We start from the raw sequence: 25,066 nt of genomic DNA, 5'->3' as shown, positions 1-25,066 counted from the left end.
TTCAATAAATAGAGGTATTGAATACAAAAGCAGGGAAACTGCTGAACCTTTATGAAGTTCTGGATAGGCCACAGCTATCGTGTTCGGTTCTGGTCACCACGTTTTTGGAAGGATGCAAGGGTCTATGAGAGGCAGCAGGGTCGGGTTACCAGAATGGTTCCAAGAAATGGGGGGGGGGATTTTAACTACAAGGTGAGGTTGGAGAAGCTGGGATTGTTTTCCCTGGAGCAAAGAAGATTGAGGGGAGATTTGTTAGAAGTGTACAAGATTATAACAGACAAGGTAGAGAAAGAAAAACTCAATGTCCAAGGACTTACATGGGACACATATAAAGTTTTAGGCAAGAGATACAGGGAGGATACAAGAAAGAACGCTTTCATGCTGCGAGTGGTAATGACATAAATCTCTGCCAACGAGTGGGGTGGAAAAGGAGACAATCAGTGATTTGAAAAGGAAATTGGACAGGCACCTGAGGGTCATACTCTTGCAGGGCTGAGAGAGCAGCTTGGAATGGGACTGATTCACAAAAGAGCCAGCATCGATTCAATGGACCAAAAGGCCGCCTTCTATGCCATAATGACTCCATGACTCAATGACATACCCAGACAGAGAAATATATTATGCAGTACCAGGTAAAGTGCTGTGTTCACTTAGTAATCCAGAGAGCATTCATTCAAATCCCAAAATGGTAATTTTAGAAAATATGTTTTGATTAAAAGGCTGGTATTGGTAAAAATGATCAAATTGTTCTAAAAATCTCACTGGTTCACAACAACAACATACATTTATATGGCACCTTTAAAGTAATGAAACGCCCTAAGGTGCCCCACAGGGGCTTTATATAAACAAAGCAGAGGCAGCGCTATTGGGTCAGATGACCAAAGGTTCGGTTAAAGAGGTAGGTTTTAAGAAGTGGTCTTAAAGGAGGAAAATGCAGAGCGGTGTAGGGAGGTGTGGTGAATGTCACTTAGTAGCGTTATCCGACCACTAGGGGGAGTAGCTCTGGGAATGCTCAGGAGTTTGTACAGGGCTCCACCCTTGGCTCCGCCCACGACTCCTCCCCTTAGACTGCTGTATAAATAACCGTGTCCAGAGCCAGCCTGAGTTCATCGAGAGTTCAACGGGTAACAGGCTGGCTCTGAAGTAAGTAGATTAAAACCACTGTTCATATATGAAAGCACGTGTCTCGTGAATTGATAGTTCCATCAATTTAATCTATTTAAGAACAGTTAGGATCGATCATCGAATCAGCCCTCAAGCCTGGATGCCTAGAACTCGACCCACAGGATGCAGAGGCTAAAGAAATCTTCTCCCACTGGCTGCGGTGCTTTAAGGCCTACCTGGCAGAAGCGAGCTCAGCCGAAACAACTGAGGAACAGAAGTTAAGTCTACTGCACGCGAGGATGAGCCACAGAATCTCTACGCAACTAAACTCGGCCGGTTCATATACTGCAGCGCTAGCGATACTCGATAAGATGTATGTAAGGCCCATTAACGAAGTTTACGCACGCCATGTGTTCACGACTCGCCGCCAGTGGCCTACAGAACCACTCGCGAATTTCTAAGAGAACTCAATAATTTATCAAATGACTGTAACTATCAAGAGGTTACCGCGGCTGAACACAGAGAACTTGCTGTACGCGACGCTTTTGTAGCGTGCCTTGGGTCTAATTATGTGCGCCAAAGACTGCTGGAAAAGACTTAGAAACAACTGTGGAAATTGCTACCACAATGGAGATCTCTTTCCGCAGCCTCACCTCGTTCCCCGCGGACCCCACGACCCAATCATGAGCCCCCGACCAGCGACTCCCCCAGGCCTGTGCCATGTTGCCCCAGCCAGCCACCATGCTGCCCCAGCCAGCCACCATGCTGCCCCAGCCAGCCACTATGCTGCCCCAGCCAGCCACTATGCTGCCCCAGCCAGCCACTATGCTGCCCCAGCCAGCCACTATGCTGCTCCAGCCAGCCACTATGCTGCTCCAGCCAGCCACTATGCTGCTCCAGCCAGCCACTATGCTGCTCCAGCCAGCCACTATGCTGCTCCAGCCAGCCACTATGCTGCTCCAGCCTGCTATTTCTGCGGCCAGAATCCGCACCCGCGGCAGCACTGCCTGGCCCGCAACGCGACCTGCAGCAGCTGCGGGCGGAAAGGCCACTACGCGAGAGTGTGCCTCGCAAAAAGGGCCCCAGCTTCCAACTCCCCAGCGGCACGAAGTAATCACTCCCCACACCCGCGGGGCCCGAAACGCTGCGGCCTATGTCCCGACCCCGTCCCCTCCCGCCACATGCGATCCATGGGGGCCGCCATCTTGGAAAACTTTCACCACACGGCCGGCCACGTGCGACTCATGGAGGCCGCCATCTTGGACGCCACCTTCCTCACCACCCGCCACGTGTGATCCACGGGCCCGACCTGCATCTCCATGCTCGGACAACTCATTGGAAGAGTACGACTATGAACTCAGAGACCAGTCATCACGTGGCCACACCAGCACAGCTGATCGAGCCGCCGACTACCCGCAACTCAGCGCAGTCACCCTGGACCAATCGCGCCGAAGCATCTGCGAAACTCGATGGCAGAGGTCCAAATCAACGGGTACAGCACATCATGCCTTTTCGACTCCGGGAGTACTGAGAGCTTCATTCACCCAGATCTGGTAAGACGCTGTTCGCTCCCCGTTTTCCCCGTGCGGCAAACTATCTCTCTCGCTTCAGGCTCCCATTCTGTCCAGATCCAGGGGCGCACCGCCGCGACACTCACAATCCGAGGCGCTAGCTATGCAAAATTTCAACTCTACGTCTTGCCCGAACTCTGCGCGCCACTCTTATTAGGCCTAGATTTTCAATGTAATCTTAAGAGCCTCACCCTCAGCTTCGGCGGGCCCCTGCCCCCACTCACTATCTGCAGCCTCGCTACGCTGCGAATCTCCCCCCCTCCTCTCTTCGCCAATCTCACAAAGGACTGTAAACCCGTAGCCACTCGTAGCAGGCGATACAGCCTGCAGGATAGGGTATTTATCAGATCAGAGGTCCGAAGGCTTCTCAGTGAGGGGATTATAGAGGCCAGCAATAGTCCCTGGAGAGCTCAGGTGGTGGTCGTTAAGACCGGGGGAAAATTCCGCATGGTTGTCGACTATAGTCAGACCATAAATAGATTTACGCTCCTCGACGCGTATCCCCTCTTCAGGATTGCAGACGTGGTAAATCTGATCGCCCAGTATCGGCTCTTTTCCACGGTGGATCTGAAGTCTACATACCACCAGCTCCCAATCCGCCCGGAGGACCGCCACTACACGGCATTCGAGGCCGATGGCCGCCTCTTCCATTTCCTCCGGGTCCCCTTCGGCGTCACTAATGGGGTCTCGGTGTTCCAACGAGCAATGGACCGAATGGTGGACCAGTACGGGCTGCGGGCTACGTTTCCGTACTTGGACAATGTCACCATCTGCGGCTATGACCAGCAGGACCACGACGCCAACCTCCACCGTTTTTTCCAGACAGCACAGAAATTAAACATCACCTACAACAATGAGAAATGAGTTTTCCGCAGAAACAGACTGGTCATTCTCAGCTACGTCGTGGAAAATGGAGTCCTGGACCCAGACCCGGACCGTATGCGCCCCCCTCTTAGAACTCCCCCTCCCCGATTGCCCCAAGGCCCTCAAACGGTGCTTGGGCTTCTTCTCCTACTACGCCCAGTGGGTCCTTCAATATGCGGACAAAGCCCGCCCACTCTTTAAGGCCACACGATTTCCCCTGTCATCTGAGGCACGCCAGGCCTTCAACTACATCAAGGAGGACATCGCCAAAGCGGCCATACGGGCGGTGGATGAATCCACTCCATTCCAAGTTGAGAGCGACGCCTCGGAGGTAGCTCTAGCAGCCACACTAAATCAGGCAGGGGGACCAGTGGCATTTTTCTCCCGTACCCTCTCCGCTTCGGATCTCCGACACTCCTCAGTCGAGAAAGAAGAACAAGCCATTGTGGAGGCTATTCGTTACTGGAGGCACTACCTCGCTGGTAGGAGGTTCACCCTCATCACCGACCAACGATCGGTTGCCTTTATGTTTGATAACTCGCAAAGGGGCAAAATAAAAAATGATAAAATTCTTCGGTGGAGGATCGAACTCTCCACCTATAATTACGATATTAATTATCGACCCGGGAAGCTCAACGAGCCTCCGGATGCCCTATCCCGCAGGACATGCGCCAGCGCACAGATGGACCGACTGAAAGTCATCCACAATGTTTTTTCAGGGTTGCGGGTTTACAGCAGATTATGGAGAAAAGGAGAGGTAAAAACGATTTGTAAACTAGGACTAGAATTTTTTTATTTTTTTAAAAAATAATTTTTATTGGAATTTTTTGAAAAATATATATCAGCAAAACAATAATAACAATAACAATAATAAACACCCCCTGGCACCCGTAACAACGCATATAACAAACCCCCCCACCCCCCCAACCCCAATAAACAACAAAATAAATTAACAAGAAGCAAATTAACTTAAACACTATCCCCCTAAACCCCCCCCCAGGTTGCTGCTGCCGCTGACCTAGTACCTTATCGCTGGGCCAGAAAGTCGAGGAAAGGCTGCCACCTCCTAAAGAACCCTTGTACCGACCCCCTCAGGGCGAACTTGACCCTCTCCAACTTAATGAATCCCGCCATGTCATTAATCCAGGTCTCCACACTTGGAGGTCTCGCATCTTTCCACTGCAGCAAGATCCTCCGCCGGGCTACTAGGGACGCAAAGGCCAAGACATCGGCCTCTTTTGCCTCCTGCAATCCCGGCTCCACCCCCAACCCCAAATATCGCGAGTCCCCAGCCTGGCTTGACCCTGGATCCCACCACCCTCGACACCGTCCCCACCACCCCCTTCCAGAACTCCTCCAGTGCCGGGTATGGTTCGCTGGATAGAATTTTTTTTTTTAAGTGCCATCGGGAGCTAATGAAGGTCAGCGAGACAGAAGTGTTAGAGGCACAGGACTTGCTGCAAATTAAGATGTAGGCAGCAGAGAGCCAGCCAATGCACAGCTAACAATAGCACAGCAGCAAATCCTTGTTATTAGGTCAAACCTTTGATGCTAACAAAGCAAGTCTCAGCTGGTGTAATGAATGGCTGAACCATGTAGAGTTCCAGTTTCCGGTTTCAAGCCCTGTTCTTTGTTGAGTTTGTTAATGTTCCATCATCTCAGTAGCTCCTGGAAAATCCCTAATGCAGGAGACCTTTCAGCCTATCTTTCTTGAATGAGATTATCAAATTAGTTGCATGCCCCCCCTCTGTCCCCAAAGTCTTGCAGTTTGTTTTCATGTATATAAAATTGCCTTTTGAAAGATTTTAAAAATAAATTTAGAGTACCCAATTTATTTTTTCCAATTAAGGGGTGATGGAACCATCAATTCAGCGAACACGTGCAGTTGGATCTGAACAGAGGCTTTAATACACTTACAATAGAGCCAGCCTATTCGTCGTTGAACTTCAGGTGAACTGCAGGCTGGCTCTAAGGCACTGATCTTTATACATCGGTCCCAGGGGGAGGAGTCCTGGGCGGAGCCAAAGGAGGAGCCCAGTACAAACTCTCGTGTACTCCCATAACGACTCCCCCTGGTGGTCGGATAGTGCAACTGCACTTACAATGGGTAGATAACGAACATATATACATGGAGTGATATTGGCAACTATATATAGTGTGAATCACATTCATCACAAGGGACAATTTAGTGTGTTCAATCCACCTACTCTGCACATCTTTGGGTTGTGGGGGCGAAACCCACGCAAACACAGGGAGAATGTGCAAACTCCACACGGACAGTGACCCAGAGCCGGGATCGAACCTAGGACCTCAGTGCCGTGAGGCCGCAGTGCTAACCCACTGCGCCACCGTGCTGCCCTACCTTTTGAAAGTTAACTATTGAATCTTTCAGGAAGTGCATTCCGATTTGAGGAAAGGAAAGAACTAATAAGGAATAAAAGACTTTGGGTAATTATCCCTTTCAGGATATAATCCCCTGGACTGTGTTAATGATAGCTATGCAGCCTAGAGGTGCATTCTACCCTGTGAGGTGTTGCAGTTCTGAAAGCAATGCTTAATTGCTGGCCAATTAAGGCAAAACAGGCTGTTGTTTCAGGGTTTTGGGCAATGCTTAGCAACCACAGTACACTGAGTTTGCCTAGATCCACATAACCTGTTTTCTGTCCACTAACCCCTTAAGTTTTTAAACATGACTGGTTGAAAGTGTTGCTGCGTAAAATGGTGAGAAACAGAGATTAAAGCATGCGGAACAGGTTCAACCATTGTGATGTCAAGGTTATTTTTTCAGGAACAGCACATGTTGGATGAGTATTCCAGGCCACACACTTGGGGAGGAACCCGGAGACGCTACCGACGGCTGGAGCCCCTTCATCAGGCACCACCGATTCAGTTCTATCATCAGCCCCCACCAGAGCCACCTCGGATTATCCAACACACGGTAAGGCACAAGACTAGGTGGTGGGAAATGGCCCACTCTTCAAATGCGGCTACGAAGACAGTAAATGCTGGAAATACTCTGTGGTCCAGACAGCACCTGTGGAAAGACAAAAACCGAGATTTCAATTTGATGAATTCCATCGGAATTGATGAAAATTTGTCAACCTGAGCTGTTAAGTCAGTTTCTCTCTTTTTACAGATGCCCTTGACCATTTCCAACATTTTGTTTTCATTTCAGATTTTCAGCTTTTGTTCAAATATGGACTGGTTTCCATTTACAAAAATCTCAGTCAAGAAGCCATGAATTTGTTTCAGAAATTCCCCTTTATAACAGGCTAATCTGGGATACCAGCTCCTAAATTACATCTTTGAAGTGGAGAAATCTGTAAAGATTACAAATTGCTGCAAAATGTGTTTGACTATTTTCACACAACCCCAGTTTCACTGCAGTCATGACATGACAGCTAAAATAAAGAGGATGGGTAGTACAGAGCGTTAAACACTGTGACATGAGTTCAGACGTAGGCCAGCCATAGGGGATCAAAGAACAAAGAAAAGTACAGCACAGGAACAGGCCCTTCGGCCCTCCAAGCCCGTGCCGATCATGCTGCCTATCCAAATTAAAATCCTCTACACTCCCGGGGTCCGTTTCCTTCTATTCCCATCCTATTCACGTATTTGTTAAGATGCCCCTTAAATGTCACGATCATCCCTGCTTCCACCACCTCCTTCGGCAGCGAGTTCCAGGCACCCACTACCCTCTGTGTAAAAAATAAAATAAAAGAAAATTGCCTTGTACATCTCCTCTAAACCTTGCCCCTCACACCTTAAACCTATGCCCCCTAGTAATTGACCCCTCTACCCTGGGAAAAAGCCTCTGACTATCCACTCTGTCTATGCCCATCATAATTTTGTAGACCTCTGTCAGGTCGCCCCTCAACCTCCGTCATTCCAGTGAGAACAAACCCAGTTTATTCAACCTCTCCTCATAGCTACTACCCTCCATACCAGGCAACATCCTGGTAAATCTCTCCTGTACCCTCTCTAAAGCCTCCACATCCTTCTGGTAGTGTGGCGACCAGAATTGAACACTAGACTCCAAGTGTGGCCTAACTAAGGTTTGTTAGCTCTCCGGGTCTGATATGAAATGAGCTTGAGCAGTCTCAATACAATTCCAAGGTCTACAATTTTAATAGACTTTCACTATGATTGGTGAAATATGTCTAACTTCATAGCATCCCGTGACAATATCCTGACATTAATGCTTCCACACAAGGGACTGTGATCCTGAAGTAGGTAGGATATCACCACCTTGTGCATGAAACTCACAGAATGAATGAAGTTGGTAGGTCTGCATTTCACTGAAAATACAGAACGAAACTTTGGGGAGGGTTGAGAGGTGATTTGACAAAGGTACTTAAAATGAATAGATAGGGAAAAATGGTCCCATTGATAGATCGAGAACAAGAGGGCACAGTTTTAAAGTAATTGGCAACATGGGGAGAAACTTTTTAATATCCCGTGTGTTTTGGATCTGGGATGTACTGCGTGAGAGAGTGGTGAAAACAGGTTCAGTTGAGGAATTCAAGAGGGACTTGGATTGTTCTCTGAAAAGGAAGAATGTTCAGGGCCGTGAGGGAAAAGCGGGGGAGTGGCACGAGGTAAATTGACTCTATAGAGAACCGATGAAGACATGACCGGCTGAATAGCCTCCTTCTGTGTTGTACCAATTCTGTGTTTCCGTAATCACAGAAAATGCAAATTGATTAACATCTGAAACATAAATAATAAGACATAATTTACATTGTGCTTCATTGTCTTCAAAGGAAATGATTAATTCTTAAAATTAAAAAATTAGTTTCTGTTAGTCTGCTAGAAATACGTTTTGATTCCAATGAAATGTAAAGTTGACAGACAGATTTTAGCCAAAAAACATTTAGCTACATGTTTCCATTGGTTAGGTGAGAGTGACTACCCTTGATATCAAGGCAGCATTTGACTGAATATGTTATCAATAAGTCCCAGCAAAATTGAAGTCAGTGGGAATTGGTGGGGGCAAGCTCTCCCAATAACTGGTCGGCATAGTGGTTAGGACTGCTGCCTCACAGCGCCAGGGACCCAGGTTCAACTCTGACCTCCGGTGACTGTGTGGAGTTTGCACTTTCTCTCTGTGTCTGCGTGGGTTTCCTCCGGGTGCTCCGGTTTCCTCCCACAGTCTAAAGGTGTGCAAGTTAGATGGATTGGCCATGCTAAATTGACCCTAGGTGTCCAAAGGTTGGTGGGGTTATGGGGATAGGATGGGGATTGGGCCTCGGTAGGGTGCTCTTTCGCGGGGTCGGTGCAGACTTGATGGGTCGAATGGCCTCCTTCTGCACTGTCATGACTCTATGATTCTAACTGAAATCATACTGGCCACAAAGGAAGATAGTTGTAGTTTTTGGAGGCCAATCATCTCAGCCCGGTAACATTGCTGTGGGAGTTCCTCTGGGTAGTGTGGTAGGCCCAATTGACTTCAAGTGCTTCATCAGTGACCTTCCCTCTATCATGAGGTCAGAAGTGGTTGTGTTCATTGGCGATTTGTTCATCACTCCTGAGTTTCTGAAACAGGCTACATCCATATGAAGCAAGACCTGTACAATATTCAGGCTGTTAAGTGGGAGGTAACAATGACAATCATCATTCCCGGCAAGAGAAAATCCAACCAACCTCCCTGACATATTACCATCGCTGAATCTCCCATCATCCAAATTCTGGGAGTTATTATTGATCAGAACCTTAACGGAAATGTCCTTATAAATACTGTGCCTATAAGAGCTGATTGGGCTGGGAGGGGACTTCTTCCGTGAGCAACTCATTTTCTGACTCTCCAAAGCCTGTCCACAAGGCACAAGTCAGGGGTGTGATGGTATACTCTCCACTTGCATTTGGATTAGTGCAACCACTCAAAAAAGCTCAACACCATCCACCTCAAAGCACCTTACCTGTTCAGCATATCATGTACCAGCTTAAAGGTTCACTCCTTTCACCGCCAATCACACTGGCAGAGGTGTGCACCATCTACAAAATACACTGTGACAACTTGTAAAGCTTTCTTCAACAGCACCTTCCAAACCCATGACCTCTCGCACCTAAAAGAACAAGGGGAGTAGACAAATGGGAATGTCACCACCTCCAATTTCCCCTCCAAGCCACGCGGCATCCTGAATAAAAGACGTATCACAACTCCTTCACTGTCATTGGGTCAAAAATCTGAAACTCCCTTCCTAACAGCATTTGCTGTTACTGCAGTTCCTCGGGCTGGTGTCCTAAGCCCAAACATTTTCAGTTCCTTCATCAATAACCTTCCATCCATCATGAGTCAGAAGTGGGGATATTCGCCGATGACAGCACAATGTTCCGCACCATACAGACACCTGAAGCAGTCCCTGTCCAAATGCACATGATCTAGAGAATATCTACACTTGGGCTGACAAGTCACAAGTAACATTTGTGCCACACAAGTGCCAGAGAATGACCACCTTCAACCAGAGAGAATCTCACCATTACCTCATAATAGTCACTGGCATTACCAACACACAATCTCCCACTATCAACATCCTGGGGGTTACCATTGACCAGAAACTGAACTGAATTAGCCACATAAATGTGGCTACAAGAGCAGGTCAGAGGCTAGGAAACCTGCAGCAAGTAACTCACCTCCTGACTCTCCAAAGCTTGTCCACCATCTACAGGGCACAAGTCAGGAGCGATGATGGAATACCCCCCACTTGCCTGGATGAGTGCAGTTCCAACAACACTCAAGAAGCTCGACACCATCCAGGACAAAGTAGCCGTTTGATTGGCATTCTTTCCACAAATATTCACTCCCTCCATCACAATGACACCAGCAAGTGAGATATGAATGAGGCAGATATCAATGTAGACAACTGAGAGGCATCGGCTGACTGGAGGGGCATTGGTAAATGCTTGAAGAAATGGAAATCTCAACTGGCCATGGGAATGGCCCAGAGAAAACTGATGAATTGTGCACCTCCGGTGCTCGCTGTCTTCATCTGCAGAAAATGAGACTGCTATGCCAGCATGGGGCACCTGAGTCACACCAGGTGATGTTTAACACAAACTTGACCTCAAAGTCATTGTTCCGTAAATTAACTTAATGGGCTTCTAAAGCTCGTTGGGACATCCTGAGGTTGTGTGAAAGAAGCTATATAAATTCAAGTTATTTTTTTAAAACCCATTTTTGACACTACAATCCTTTCAGCAGTATGCTGCTCGGTGACTGAAGTTAATTTACTGCCCGTTTCACTTTATTCTTTTTCACCTGTTTCTATATTCCCTTCATTTTTTGCTCCTGGTTTCTCTCCCCACAGCTTCCCCAGCAGCCCTCAACAATCATACAACAGTTACCACAGCAACAGCCACTCATCACGCAGATCCCACCTCCACAGGCCCTTCCACCAATCAGGTCAGGTAGCATCAAGGAAGGTAAGAAATGTTTCAATTGTGCTGATTTTTTAGATGTTAAGTCCTTTTAAAATTGTTTTTTGCCCTGTCTGTATCCCTGCACGTTGCTTCAGGTCCCGATTGTGAATTGTACAATTTGGTTTTGGGAGTGACCTGTGCTTGTTTCAATCATCAGTCAGATGGGAAAACTCCGTTATCCTACTGCTGAGCTAATAAACTGTGGTGTGGTCCTGGCTTGTCTAAGCCACCCTTAATCTGACCAATAATGGATATGCCACTCCTCTCCAGTTTGCTTTATTATGTCATATGTGCCTGCATGCCCTTGGAAAGTTACATGGCAGAGCAAGGGTTAACATGAGGACTGGAGAATGGCACTGCCCACAGTATGATGTATAGAGTCACGTGGTAATAAACTCAAAGGGAACACTCTAGAAATAGGAAAAAGCAGCACCATGCATGGCATTAATTGGGATCTGTATGTAGTTAAATATTAACGATAAATGGTTCATATTTAAAGATACAAGTCTCAAGATCTCATTATTGAGACATCAAACAAACCCATAACACAACATGGTGCTCAGCGGCAGCACAAGAACACAACATAGTTCCCCACTGAGTGCCTACCCTAATTGTGTGCAGCAATCTGTAACTTTCTAAATCTACTTTGCTTTGCCCTCCCTGAGGAAACCCATTATTTCTGTTCATTGTTCATTCACACCTGGATGCTGGGCGCCAACCACCACTGTGCTCCCACCAGGCTCCAAATGGACCATTTCATTCCGAATGGGTGAATGTCTCCACAGTGTCTGTACAGAACCGTGAGCTGCAGTAGATCAGATAAATCCCATCCCTTGCTGAGAGTAGTGATTGACTTTTCAATTGTGGTCAGGTTTGCAATATATGCCATTAGCTGATTGGCTGTGAGAGTCTGCATTTTCATAGAATTTGCAGTGCAGAAGGAGGCCATTCGGCCCATCGAGTCTGCACCGGCTCTTGGAAAGAGCACCCTACCCAAGGTCAACGCCTCCACCCTATCCCCATAACCCAGTAACCCCACCCAACACTAAGGGCAATTTTGGACACTAAGGGCAATTTATCATGGCCAATCCACCTAACCCGCACATCTTTGGACTGTGGGAGGAAACCAGAGCACTCGGAGGAAACCCACGCACACACAGGGAGGATGTGCAGACTCCACACAGACAGTGACCCAAGCCGGAATCGAACCTGGGACCCTGGAGCTGTGAAGCAATTGCGCTATCCACAATGCTACCGTGCTGCCATTTTGGGGCCCTCTTGCCTTTGGGGGCCCCATGCCAGGGCACAGTGTGTTTCTTTGTAATTCTGCCCCAGGTTGAGGACTTACCAATGATTTCTTTTTTTTTTTTTTAAATAATTTTTATTGAAAGAGTTTTTCCATACAGACATTTACCCCTACTAATTTTTAAATTATTTACAACACAATCCCTCTAGGCAAATATCCCTCCCTCGCCCGCCCTCTCGCGCGCACCCGTCCTCCCCCCCCCCCCAAGCAACAACTTAACAAACAAGGCAGCCTACAGTTTCAGACATGAGCAGCGAGCAGACTTGCCCGCGTTACAGTCGTACATGTCCCCCCACGACCATTGCTGCCCCCCCCCTTCCCCTCCCCCCCCCCCCCCCCCCCCCCCCCGGTTTCTGCTGCCACGACCCCGTACGCCTATCTCTGATCTAAAAAGTCAAGGAAAGGTTGCCACCGCCTGGAGAATCCCTGTACCGACCCTCTCAGGGCAAATTTGATCCTTTCTAGCTGAATATAGCTAGCCATATCGTTAATCCAAGTTTCAACGCTTGGAGGCCTCGCGTCCTTCCATTGAATTAATATCCTTCGTCGAGCCACTAGGGACGCAAAGGCCAGTATTCCGGCCTCCCTGGCCTCCTGTACCCCCGGTTCTACCCCGACCCCAAAGATCGCAAGCCCCCATCCTGGTTTGACCCTGGACCCCACCACCTTCGACACCGTCCTTGCCACCCCCTTCCAGAACCCTTCCAGCACCGGACATGCCCAGAACATATGCACATGGTTCGCTGGGCCTCCCAGACATCTGACACACCTGTCCTCACCCCCAAAGAACCGGCTCATCCTTGTCCCCGTCATGTGAGCTCTATGCAGCACCTTAAATTGAATGAGGCTCAGCCTCGCACACGAGGAGGAAGAATTGACCTTCTCCAGTGCATCCGCCCACGTCCCGTCTTCTATCTGCTCTCCCAGCTCCACTTCCCACTTGGCTTTCAGCTCCTCCCCTGATGCTTCTTCCGCCTCCTGCATTATCTTGTAGATGTCTGATATCTTCCCCCCTCCGACCCAGACCCCCGAGAGCACCCTATCACTCGCCCCCTTACTGGGGAGCAGGGGGAACCCCTCCACCTGCCGCCTAGCAAATGCCTTCACTTGTAAATATCTGAACATGTTTCCCGGGGGGAGCTCAAACTTCTCCTCCAGCCCTCCCAGGCTCGCAAACCTCCCCTCTATAAACAGGTCCTTCAGCTGCCGTATGCCCACCCTGTACCAGCTCTGAAATCCCCCGTCGATGTTCCCCGGGATGAATCTATGGTTCCCTCTTATTGGCGCCGCCAACAGACCTCCCATTTCCCCCCTGTGTCGCCTCCACTGCCCCCATATCTTGAGGGTGGCCGCCACCACCGGGCTCGTGGTGTACCTCGTGGGGGGGAGCGGCCATGGTGCCGTTACTAGGGCCCCCAGGCTTGTGTTGCCACAGGACGCCCTCTCCATTCGTTTCCAAGCTGCCCCCTCCCCTTCCATCATCCACTTGCGCACCATTGACACATTTGCCGCCCAGTAATACCCCGAGAGATTGGGTAGTGCCAGCCCTCCACTGTCCCTACTCCACTCCAAAAAGACCCTTCTCACCCTTGGGGTGCCATGCGCCCACACGTAGCTCATGATGCTACTCGTCACCTTTTTGAAGAAGGCCCTAGGGAGGAAGATGGGCAAGCACTGAAATAAAAACAAGAACCTTGGGAGGACCGTCATTTTGATTGACTGCACCCTCCCCGCCAGCGACAACGGTACCATGTCCCACCTCTTAAATTCCTCCTCCATCTGTTCCACCAGCCTGGAAAAGTTCAACTTGTGGAGGGTCCCCCAGTTCCTTGCCACCTGCACCCCTAAGTACCTAAAGCTCTTTCCTGCTCGCTTGAAGGGGAGTCTCCCAATACCCTCTCCCTGATCCCCCGGGTGTATCACAAAAACCTCGCTTTTGCCCAAATTTAGTTTGTACCCCGAAAAGTCCCCAAACTCTGCTAATAGTTCCATTATCTCCGGCATTCCCCCTTCTGGGTCTGCCACGTACAGCAGTAGATCATCCGCATACAGCGATACTCGATGTTCCTCCCCTCCCCTAGTCAGTCCTCTCCACCCCCCTGAACCCCTCAGTGCCATCGCCAACGGTTCAATCGCCAGTGCGAAAAGTAGGGGGGATAGGGGACATCCCTGCCTGGTCCCTCAGTGGAGCCCGAAATACTCCGACCTCCTCCCGTTTGTCACTACACTCGCCATCGGGGCCGAGTAGAGCAACTTCACCCACTTAATAAACCCTTCCCCAAACCCAAACCGTTCCAACGTCTCCCACAGGTACTCCCACTCCACCCTATCGAATGCCTTCTCCGCGTCCAGCGCTACCACTATCTCAGCCTCCCCCTCCACTGCCGGCATCATAATTACATTCAGCAATCTCCGCACGTTCGTGTTGAGCTGCCGCCCCTTCACGAACCCTGTCTGGTCCTCATGGATTACCCCTGGCACACAATCCTCTATTCTAGCTGCCAGGATCTTTGCCAGCAACTTGGCATCCACGTTCAGAAGCGAGATAGGCCTGTAGGACCCGCACTGCACGGGGTCTTTATCCCGCTTCAATATCAGGGAGATCAGAGCCTGCGACATTGTCGGGGGCAGAACCCCCCCCTCCCGCGCCTCATTAAAGGCTCGTACCAGTACCGGTCCCACCAAGTCCACATTTTTCTTGTAGAATTCCACCGGGAACCCATCTGGCCCCGGCGCCTTCCCCGCTTGCATCTGACCTATTCCCTTGACTAGCTCCTCTAGCCCTATTGGCGCCCCCAGCCCTTCTACCAGCCCCTCCTGGACCCTTGGGAACCTCAATTTGTTTAGGAAGTCCTCCATTCCCCCTCTCCTCGTCGGCGGCTCAGACCGATACAACTCCTTGTAAAAATCCCTGAAGACCCCATTCACTTCTTGCCCCTTCTGCACTACCTTCCCGCCCCTCTCCTTCACTCCCCCAATCTCCCTAGCCGCATCTCGTTTGCGAAGCTGGTGTGCCAGCATCCTGCTCGCCTTTTCCCCATACTCATAGACCGCGCCCTGTGCCCTTCTCCACTGCGTCTCTGCCTTCCTGGTGGTCAGCAGGTCGAACTTGACCTGCAGGCTGCGCCGTTCTCCCAGCAGCCCCTCCTCTGGTGCCTCCGCATATCTCCTATCCACTTCCAATAGCTCCCCCACCAGCCTCTCCCTCTCCTGCCTCTCCTTTCTTTCTCTGTGCGCCCTTATGGAGATCAGCTCTCCCCTGATCACTGCCTTCAGGGCCTCCCAGACCATCCCCACCTGCACCTCACCCGTGTCATTCAAGTCCAGATAGCTCTCAATGCTCTTCCGGACCCTTTTACACACCTCGTCGTCCGCTAACAGCCCCACATCCAGCCGCCACAGCGGGCGCTGGTCCCGCGCCTCCCCCATTTCCACATCCACCCAATGTGGTGCATGATCAGAGATCGCAATGGCCGAGTACTCAGCTTCCCGTACCCTCGGGATCAGCCCCCTGCTCAACACGAAGAAATCGATTCTGGAGTACACTCTATGGACGTGGGAGAAAAAGGAATACTCCCTCGCCCTCGGCCTACCAAACCTCCATGGGTCTACTCCTCCCATCTGCTCCATGTACCCCCTCAGCACTTCTGCCGCTGCCGGCCTCCTATTGGTCCTTGAGCTCGATCTGTCTAGCCCGGGGTCCAGCACTGTGTTAAAGTCCCCCCCCATGATCAAGCCCCCTGCCTCCAGTCCCGGAATGAGGCCCAATAGGCGCCTCATAAAACCCGCGTCATCCCAGTTCGGGGCATATACGTTGACCATCACCACTTTCTCCCCCTGCAGCTTACCCTTCACCATCACATACCTACCCTCCTTATCCGCCACCACCTCCTCCGCCACGAACGACACCCTCTTTCCCACCAGAATCGCCACCCCCCGGTTCTTTGCGTCCAATCCAGAGTGGAACACCTGTCCCACCCACCCCCTTCTCAGGCGAACCTGGTCCACTACCTTCAAATGGGTCTCCTGTAACATTGCTACATGAGCCTTCAGTCCCTTCAGGTGTGAGAATACCCTTGATCTCTTGACCGGCCCATTCAGCCCCCTCACGTTCCAAGTGATCAGCCGGGTCGCGGGACGACCCGCCCCCTTCCCCTGCCGATTAGCCATGTCCTGTTCCCTGCTCGCCCCGGGTCGACCCTCCCCTTCTGACCCGCTCCCCATGGCGATGTCCCCCTCCCCCCACCTCTCCAGTCCTCCACTTCCCGTTTCTGGTCTTTTCAGCAGCAACCCGGTGTCCCTCCCTAACCCCCCCCCCCCCCCCCCCCCCAGGCTAGGACCCCTCCTAGCCGCGATGTACCCTCCATCGTACTCCCGTAAGTCAGCTGGTTCACGCTGACCGGCTGCTCCTGCCACACTCCGACTCCCCCCGGCTCGGGGGGGGGGGGGCCTCCCCCCCCTTGCCACTCCTCCTTGGCCCCGCTCCAGCGCGGGAAAGGTCGCCATTGCTAGCCACGCCCCGCACTCCTCCCCTCCCCCCTCCTCTGCCCCGCGCGCGGGAAAACAGAGGAAAGCCCGCGCTTTCGCCCTGCCACACCCCACCCCGCCATCTTCAGTTCCACCCCCGTCCCCGTCCATGCCTTTAAAGAACCCCCCCTAGGAGCCCATATCCCCGATCCGCTCTCCCCCCCGTCCCGCCTCCCCAACTTAACATTATAAATAACAGATAGATAACAAATAACAATGTACTTAACAGTCGCCCTCTACCAAACAGCATAAATAACCATGAATAACCACAATAACAATAACTAAGGGAAGTTGGCAAAGGGGGGAAAAAACATCAGAAGAAAAACCACAGCAAGAGTTCAAAATCCAAACAAAGAATTCAGCTGAAAGTACCCGAGCGGCTACGGCCGCCAAGTATCCCCTGGGGTTCAGTTTCTCTTCCTGTACAAAGGCCCACGCCTCCTCTGGGGACTCAAAATAGTGGTGTTGGTTCCTGTAGGTGACCCACAAGCGCGCTGGCTGCAGCATTCCGAACCTGATCCGTTTTGCATGTAGCACCGCCTTCGTCCGGTTGTACCGGGCCCGCCGCTTTGCCACCTCCGCACTCCAGTCCTGGTAGACCCTCACCGTCGAATTCTCCCACTTGCTGCTCCTTTCCCTCTTGGCCCACTCCAGCACTCTCTCACGGTCGCTGAGTCGCTGGAACCGCACCAGCACCGCCCTCGGGGGCTCATTTGCTCTTGGCCTCCTAACCATGACCCTGTAGGCCTCTTCCAGCTCCAGGGGCGAAGGGACGGCCCCTGCCCCCATCAGGGAGCTCAGCATTTCTGCTACATATCCCGGGAGGTCTGACCCCTCCAGGCCTTCTGCCAGGCCCAAGATCCTCAGGTTCTTCCGCCTCATTCGGGTATCCAGCTCCTCAAAACGGCTCTGCCATTTCAGGTGGAGTGCCTCGTGCACCTCTACCTTTCCCACGAGGACCGTGGCCTCCTCCTCCCTCGCAGTCATCTCCTGCTGCAGCTCCCGAATCGACGCCTCTTGGGTCGCCTGGGCTCCCATCAGCCTGGTGGTCGTCGCATTCATTGACTCCAAGAGCTCCATTTTCAGCTCCGTAAAGAAGCGCAGGAGAGCGGCCTGCTGCTCCTCCGCCCATTTCCTCCATTCCTCGGGTGCGCCACCAGCCGCCATTTTGGTCTTCTTCCCCCGCTTTTTTTTGGGAGCTGCTGTTGCTTTCTTTACCACCCCACTCCGGGTACCGACCATAAAGTTGGTCTGGTTCTCTTCAGGGAGCCTTCCCCCACCGGGATTTGTCCTTACAGCGCCGTTGGGGCCCTCCAATCGGCCCGAAAACACCTTTGTAGCAGGAGCAGCCAAACGTGCGACTTAGCTGGTCATAGCCGCAACCGGAAGTTCCCTTACCAATGATTTCTAAAGGTTTATCATAACTTCCCTGAATTTGTCCTCAACGTCTGAAGACTTTGTCTGCCTTTTCAACAGCTTTTTCACTTGTGCATATATGCTCCCAGGGCTCTCTGTTCCTGCACCTTTTTATAATTGTTCTATAATAATAATAATAACTTTTTGTCACAAGTAGGCTTCAATGAAGTTACTGTGAAAAGCACCTAGTCGCCACATTCCAGCGCCTGTTCGGGGAGGCCGGTATGGGAATTGAACCCGCGCTGCTGGCATTGTTCTGCATTACAAGCCAGCTGTTTAGCCCACTGTGCTAAACCAGCCCCTGTTGTGTTTATACTGCCTCTCCTCATTCTTTGTTCTAAATATCTCACTTCATTCTGCATTAAATTGGACCCATCTCACATCTACTCATTTCACCAGTCTATATGAGAAACGGGAGTAGGAGTAGATCATAAAGCTCCTTGAGCCTGGTCAGCCATTCAATTCTGCCACCCATGTTCTGCTGTCCCAAATCGGTTTTTTAAAGTAAGTATTACTCTATACCCTGCTAATTGGAAGATAGATTGAGAGCTGTATGTTTATTTTCTTGTTGTTTAATGGGAAATTGTCTGGTAGTATGTAGGGGTAATTGTAAGCTGTTTTTTTTGAGTATGAAGTTAAAAAGTTAAATATTGTATTCATCGTAAATTATTGTTTTAGAAATATCCAAGCCCTATTTTTCCAGGCAGTCACCCCTGGAGGGAGTCCTTCTTTCTGCACAGTCTTAAAATAAAGTAAAATATTGGAGTTTTGGTCCTGAATGCTAGCCACTATTGGGGTCTAGTCTCGGATCGTAATATACTTCCTTAATAAGAGATTCAAGTTACTTCCCAACAACTAATGTCAGGTGAGAGGCGGCACAGTGGTTATCACTGCTGCGTCACGGCACCGAGGACCCGAGTTTGATACTGGCCCTGGGTCACTGTCTGTGTGAAGTTTACACATTCTCCCCGTGTCTATGTGGGTGTCACCCCCACAATCCAAAGATGTGTAGGCTGGGTGGATTGGCCACGCTCAATTGCCCTTTAATTGGAAAAAAATGAATTGGGTACTAATGTCAGGACTTCTGGTGACGGTGATGTGCTGAGCAGTCCCACAACAGGTGGCTCTCCTCCAGATTACAATCAAATAGAAGAATTTAGCTGAAACATCAGACTTAATTCACCCACAAGGAAGAAAGGGAGAGAATAGGTGCAGTATGCCAGTGATTGGGAGCTCAAGAGGCTGCAGAGAAGGTAAAAGCAGAGGAAAAAGTCAAGAGCAGCGGATGAGCAATTCGGCCGACCCACGAGGTGAGGGGTCCCCGACCACCCCAGAGAGAGGGACACCGATGACTTGACAATGGCCATCACACTAGCGGGTAAAGCTTGCGCTAGGAAGCATCAAAGCAAAGGGGGCCGCAGCGCACCTCCCTGCAGAGAGGGGGTGTCTGGCAAAGCGGGAGAACCACAGGGATGGGGAATGGCTCCTTTGCTTTTGCTTCCTTAATGGCCGGCTGGAGAATCCTGCTCAGCTGGTGATCAGCAGCTCCACCCACAGCTGCAGACCGGCTGGCAGACCTGGCGGCATTTCTCCACCTGGAGAAGACCAAGTACACCATCCGAGGGTCGGACGAGGGCTTCCACAAAGTGTGGGGGCCATTTGTCGATCTCTCCAAGACCTGTTTGAAGCCAACAACGGATAGGAAGGGAGAGGGACGGGGGACCAATAGGAACCATCTGAGCCACACAAAGCGGACAGAAACAAGGAGGGGGAGGGGTGGTGGGGCAGCAAAGGTGGAATCCAAGGAAACGCCAAGATGGCACCCAGGGAGAGATTGGTGGGGGCCAGAGCCCCTCCCCCCACCCCACCCCACCCCAGCCCCCCACAAAGGCATAAGAACAAAAACAAGACGAATGATGGATAATAACATCCACGGTGAAAGAAATGGCCTAAGACAGAGGCAGGATAGCAGAAAAGGGATGGGGGAGAACAGGGGCCGGGGGTGGGAGGGGATTAGAATGCCAAAAAAAGGAAAAGAATGTAAAATTGTAAATAATAACCTTCTCAATCCCTCTGTATAGTTGATGCACTATCAATTATGCAAAGACAAGAGTAGGATGTAATCGAGGCTTTATTACACTGAGATGTGTGGCCTCCTACAGCAGCTGACGAAATACGACATGGCTGCTGTACGGGGAGCACACATATTTATACTCCGCCTACGGGGCGGAGCCAGCAGGCAGGGAACTACCCCCGTACCTGTAGTACAGGGGCCTTACCGTAAAGCACCTATATATACAATATATATACATCAGTGGTGACTACCACATTCACCCCCTGTTAAAAATGAGTCCAGTGGGGGTGGTGGAGAACTATATACAGAAAGTTGTTTAAAATTACAGATAATATTACAAATTCAGGCGGTCCGGTGCCTTGATCTGTCGTCGAGAGCGCCGTACTGCTGGTGGCGACTCCGGCGGCGGCTTGGTCTTCGGTGACTCTTCATCCCCGGGTGGGAGCAAGGGGAGGACGGATTGTCCCGGAGCGGGGGCTGCGGTGGGAGGTGCTGGGGGATGGAAGGGAAGCGCCAGGGCAGAGGGGGGGGGGTGCGTGTGGAACCAGCTGGTGCCAGGTCCCTGAGGGAGACTGTGTCTTGGCGTACATCGGGGTACGCTACGTAAGCATACTGCGGGTTGGCGTAAAGTAGCTGTACCCTCTCAACCAACGGGTCCGCCTTGTGGAGTTGAACGTGTCTACGGAGGAGAACGGGTCCTGGAGCTGCCAGCCATATTGGGAGCAAAACCCCGGAGGTGGACTTCCTGGGGAAGGTAAAGAGACGTTCATGGGGGGTTTATTAGTCGCGGCGCAAAGAAGCGACCAAATGGAGTGAAGGGCGTCGGGGAGGACCTCATGCCAGCGGGAAGCCGGGAGATTTCTGGACCGTAGGGCCAGCTGGATGGCCCTCTAGACCGTCCCATTCTCCCGCTCCACCTCCCCATTTCCCCTGGGGTTGCAGCTGGTCATCCTGCTCGAGGCAATGCCCCTGTTGAGCAGATACTGGCGCAGCTCATCGCTCATGAATGAGGATCCCCGGTCGCTGTGGCCGTAGCCGGGGAAACCGAACAGAGTGAAGATGGTGTTGAGGGCTTTGATAACGGTGGCAGACGTCATATCGGGGCATGGGACAGCAAAGGGGAATCGGGAATATTCATCGTGTTCCAGTCGGTGGAGGGGAGGGGCACTTTGACGTTCATGCTGAGGCTTTCAAAGCGGCGAGAGGCCTTCACCAGGCGCGCACGGTCTGGCCGGGAGAAGTGCGGTTTACACTCCGCGCTGACCTGGCGGTCTCTGGTGATCGCCCTGACTTCCTCGATGGAGTAGGGCAGGTTGCAGGCCTTGATGAAATAGTAAAAACGGGTGATCCCAGGGTGACAGATGTTATCGTGCAGGATCCGGAGTCGTCTGGAACGTGTACCTTGGGATAGGGCATCGGGGGGCTCGTTGAGCTTACTGGGGCGATACAAAATCTCGTAGTTGTAGGTGGAGAGCTCGATCCGCCACCTCAAGATTTTATCGTTTTTGATCTTGCCCCGCTGTGTGTTGTTAAACATGAAGGCAACCGACCGTTGGTCAGTGAGGAGCATGAATCTCCTGCCGGCCAGGTAATGCCTCCAATGCTGCACAGCTTCAACGATGGCTTGCGCCTCTTTTTTGACGGAGGACTGCCGAATTTTGGAGCCATGGAGGATGTGGGAAAAGAATGCCATGGGCCTGCCTGCCTGGTTGAGGGTGGCAGTCAGAGTGACGTCTGATGCATCGATCTCGACTTGGAATGGTAACGTCTCGTTGACCGCGTGCATCGCAGCCTTGGCGATGTCGGCCTTGATACGGTTGAAGCCCTGGTGAGCCTTGGCCGTCAGGGGAAAAACAGTGGATTGAATGAGTGGGTGGGCCTTGTCCGCATAGTTTAGGACCCACTGGGCGTAATACGTAGAGAACCCCAGGCATCGTTTGAGGGCCTTGGGGCAGTGGGGGAGGGGGAGTTCCAAAAGGGCGCGCATGCGATCGGGGCTGGGCCTCAGAACTCCGTTCTGGACCACATAGCCGAGGATGGCTAAGCGGTACGTGCTGAACACGCACTTCTCCTTGTTATACGTGAGGTTGAGGAGAGTGGCGGTGTGGAGAAATTTGGAAAGGTTGGTGTCATGGTCCTGCTGATCGTGGCCGCAGATGGTGACATTGTCCAGGTACGGGAAAGTGGCCCGCAGTCCGTACCGGTCAACCATTCGGTCCATCTCCTGTTGGAAGACCGAGACCCCAGTTTCAAATTCCTAGGGGTGCACATCACCAAAAATCTATCCTGGTCCACTCATGTCGACGCTATCACCAAGAAAGCACAACAGCGCCTTTACTTCCTCAGGAAACTAAGGAAATTTGGCATGTCCACATTAACCCTTACCAACTTTTACAGATGCACTATAGAGAGCATCCTATCGGGCTGCATCACAGCCTGGTATGGCAACTGCTCGGCCCAGGACCGCAAGGAACTTCAGAGAGTCATGAATACCGCCCAGTCCATCACACGAACCTGCCTCCCATCCATTGATTCCATCTACACCTCCCGCTGCCGGGGGAAAGCAGGCAGCATAATCAAGGATCCCTCCCACCCGGCTTACTCACTTTTCCAACTTCTTCCATCGGGCAGGAGATTCAGAAGTCTGAGAACACGGACGAACAGACTCAAAAACAGCTTCTTCCCCACTGTCACCAGACTCCTAAATGACCCTCTTATTGACTGACCTCATTAACACTACACCCATGTCTGCTTCATCCGATGCCAATGCTTATGTAGTACATTGTATATATTGTGTTGCCCTATTATGTATTCTCATGTATTTTCTTGAATTCTGTTTAATTCCCTTTTCTTCCCATGTACTGAATGATCTGTTGAGCTGCTTGCAGAAAAATACTTTTCACTGTACCTCGGTACACGTGACAATAAACAAATCCAATCCAATCCAATCCATTGGTGACACCGAAGGGGACCCTAAGAAAATGGTAAAGGCGTCTGTCTGCTTCGAACGCAGTTTATGGGGGTCTGCCTTGCGGATGGAGAGCTGGTGGTAGGCAGATTTCAGGTCCGCTGTCGAGAAGACCCGGTACTGTGCAATCTGATTGACCATATCAAATGTGCGTGGGAGGGAGTACGCGTAGAGCTGCGTGTACTGATTGATGGTCTGACTGTAGTCAACGACCATCCTGTTTTTCTCCCCAGTTTTGATCACTACCACTTGGGCTCTCCAGGGGCTGTTGCTGGCCTCGATAATACCTTCCCACAGCAGCTGCTGTACTTCAGACCTGATGAAGGTCCTGACCTGGGCGCTTTACCATCTGCTCCTAGTGGCGACGGGTTTGCAATCCGAGGTTAGGTTTGCAAAAAGGAAAGGTGGGTCGACCTTAAGGGTCGTGAGGCCGCACACAGTAAGGGGTGGTAGGGGCCCGCCGAATTTCAGGGTTAGGCTCTGGAGGTTGCACTGGAATTCCAGGCCGAGTAGCAAGGCAGCGCAGAGGTTGGGGAGAAAGTAGAGGCGGAAGCCGCTGAACTACACACCCTTGACAGTGAGGGTGGCGATGCAGTACCCCCGGATCGCCACGGAGTGGGATCCGGAGGCCAGGGAGGTTCTCTGGTTAGCGGGGTGTACCGCGAGGGAACAGCGCCTTACCGTATCGGGGTGGATGAAGCTCTCAGTGCTCCCGGAGTCCAGCAGGCAGGAGATCTCGTGCCCGTTGACCTTCACTTTAGTTGAAGCCATCGCGAGGTTGTGTGGTCGAGACTGGTCAATCGTGACCGAGGCGAGACGTGGCTGGTTGTCGGCAGTTGCAGGCGATGAGCGGCCTAATGAGGTGCCCGGCGGGCAGGGGTCCGGAGTCTGGTAAGATGGTGGCACCCACGGGCCGCATGGGTCGTGGGGGAGGCAAGATGGCGGCGCCCTGGGGCTACACGAGTCGTGAGGTAGACAAGATGGCGGCGCCCATGGGCTGCACGTGTTGTGAGCCGAGCAAGATGGTGGTGTCCACTGGCTGCACGTGGTCAGAGGAGGGGAAGATGGCGGCGCCCACTGGCCGCATGTGGGGGGGGGTGCCGGGTAAAAAGCAGCGATTGAGCGGTCCTGGCACACTGCAGCGAAATGTCCCTTCTTGCCACAGGCCTTGCAGAGGGCGCTCCGCACCCGGCAATGCTGTCAGGGGTGTTTTGACTTCCCACAGAAGTAGCATTTGGGCCCCCAAATTGGTTGGTTGGCTGCCGCGCAGTTGCTGATGGGGTCCACGATGGGGCGGCCATCTGCGGAGTCCACGATGCACAGGGGGGGTGGGCTGTGCGGTAGGGGGCATAGGCCTTAATGTTGCGTGATGCGACCGTAAGTGAGAGCGCTAGCTTTTTGGTCGCCGCGAGGTCGAGCGTGGCCCCTTCTAAGAGGCGCTGGCGAATGTAGTCAGACCTTATGCCCGTAACAAATGTGTCTCTCATTAGCAAATTCGAGTGTTCCGTGGCCAAAACAGCCTGACAGTCACAGTCTCTAACTAGGGCGAGCAGGGCGCACCAGAAATCTTCCACCGACTTACCGGGAAGTTGGCGCCATGTGGAGAGGAGGTGCCTGGCGTAGATTTTGTTAGTTCGCTGAGCGTAGATTTCCTTCAGTAGTGCCATGGCCTCTGTGTAGGTCGGTGCGTCCTGGACGAGTGGAAAGACGTTGGAGCTCAGCCGCGTGTAAAGGATCTCGAGCTTCTGTGCTTCTGGGATTGTGTCTGCCGCAGACCCAATGTACGCTTCAAAGCAAGCTAGCCAATGTTCAAAGTC

General features: G+C 51.6%; 1 protein-coding gene across 3 annotated transcripts in view; it reads left to right on the top strand.

Moving 5' to 3' along the window:
* The window catches only part of zgc:112416 (uncharacterized protein LOC550509 homolog), a 109,318-nt gene that overhangs the window by 71,876 nt on the left and 12,376 nt on the right, over positions 1-25,066 (top strand). For all 3 annotated transcript variants that reach the window (XM_038786633.1, XM_038786641.1, XM_038786649.1), the window contains 2 exons: positions 6,328-6,477; positions 10,847-10,961. In XM_038786633.1, coding sequence (XP_038642561.1) covers positions 6,328-6,477; positions 10,847-10,961 — 265 coding nt within the window. The remainder of the gene's footprint in view (positions 1-6,327; positions 6,478-10,846; positions 10,962-25,066) is intronic.

Source organism: Scyliorhinus canicula, chromosome 2, assembly GCF_902713615.1.
Source record: "Scyliorhinus canicula chromosome 2, sScyCan1.1, whole genome shotgun sequence".
In the NCBI taxonomy this organism is placed as follows: Eukaryota; Metazoa; Chordata; class Chondrichthyes; order Carcharhiniformes; family Scyliorhinidae; genus Scyliorhinus; species Scyliorhinus canicula.
This window is presented reverse-complemented; position numbering and strand designations above follow the sequence as displayed.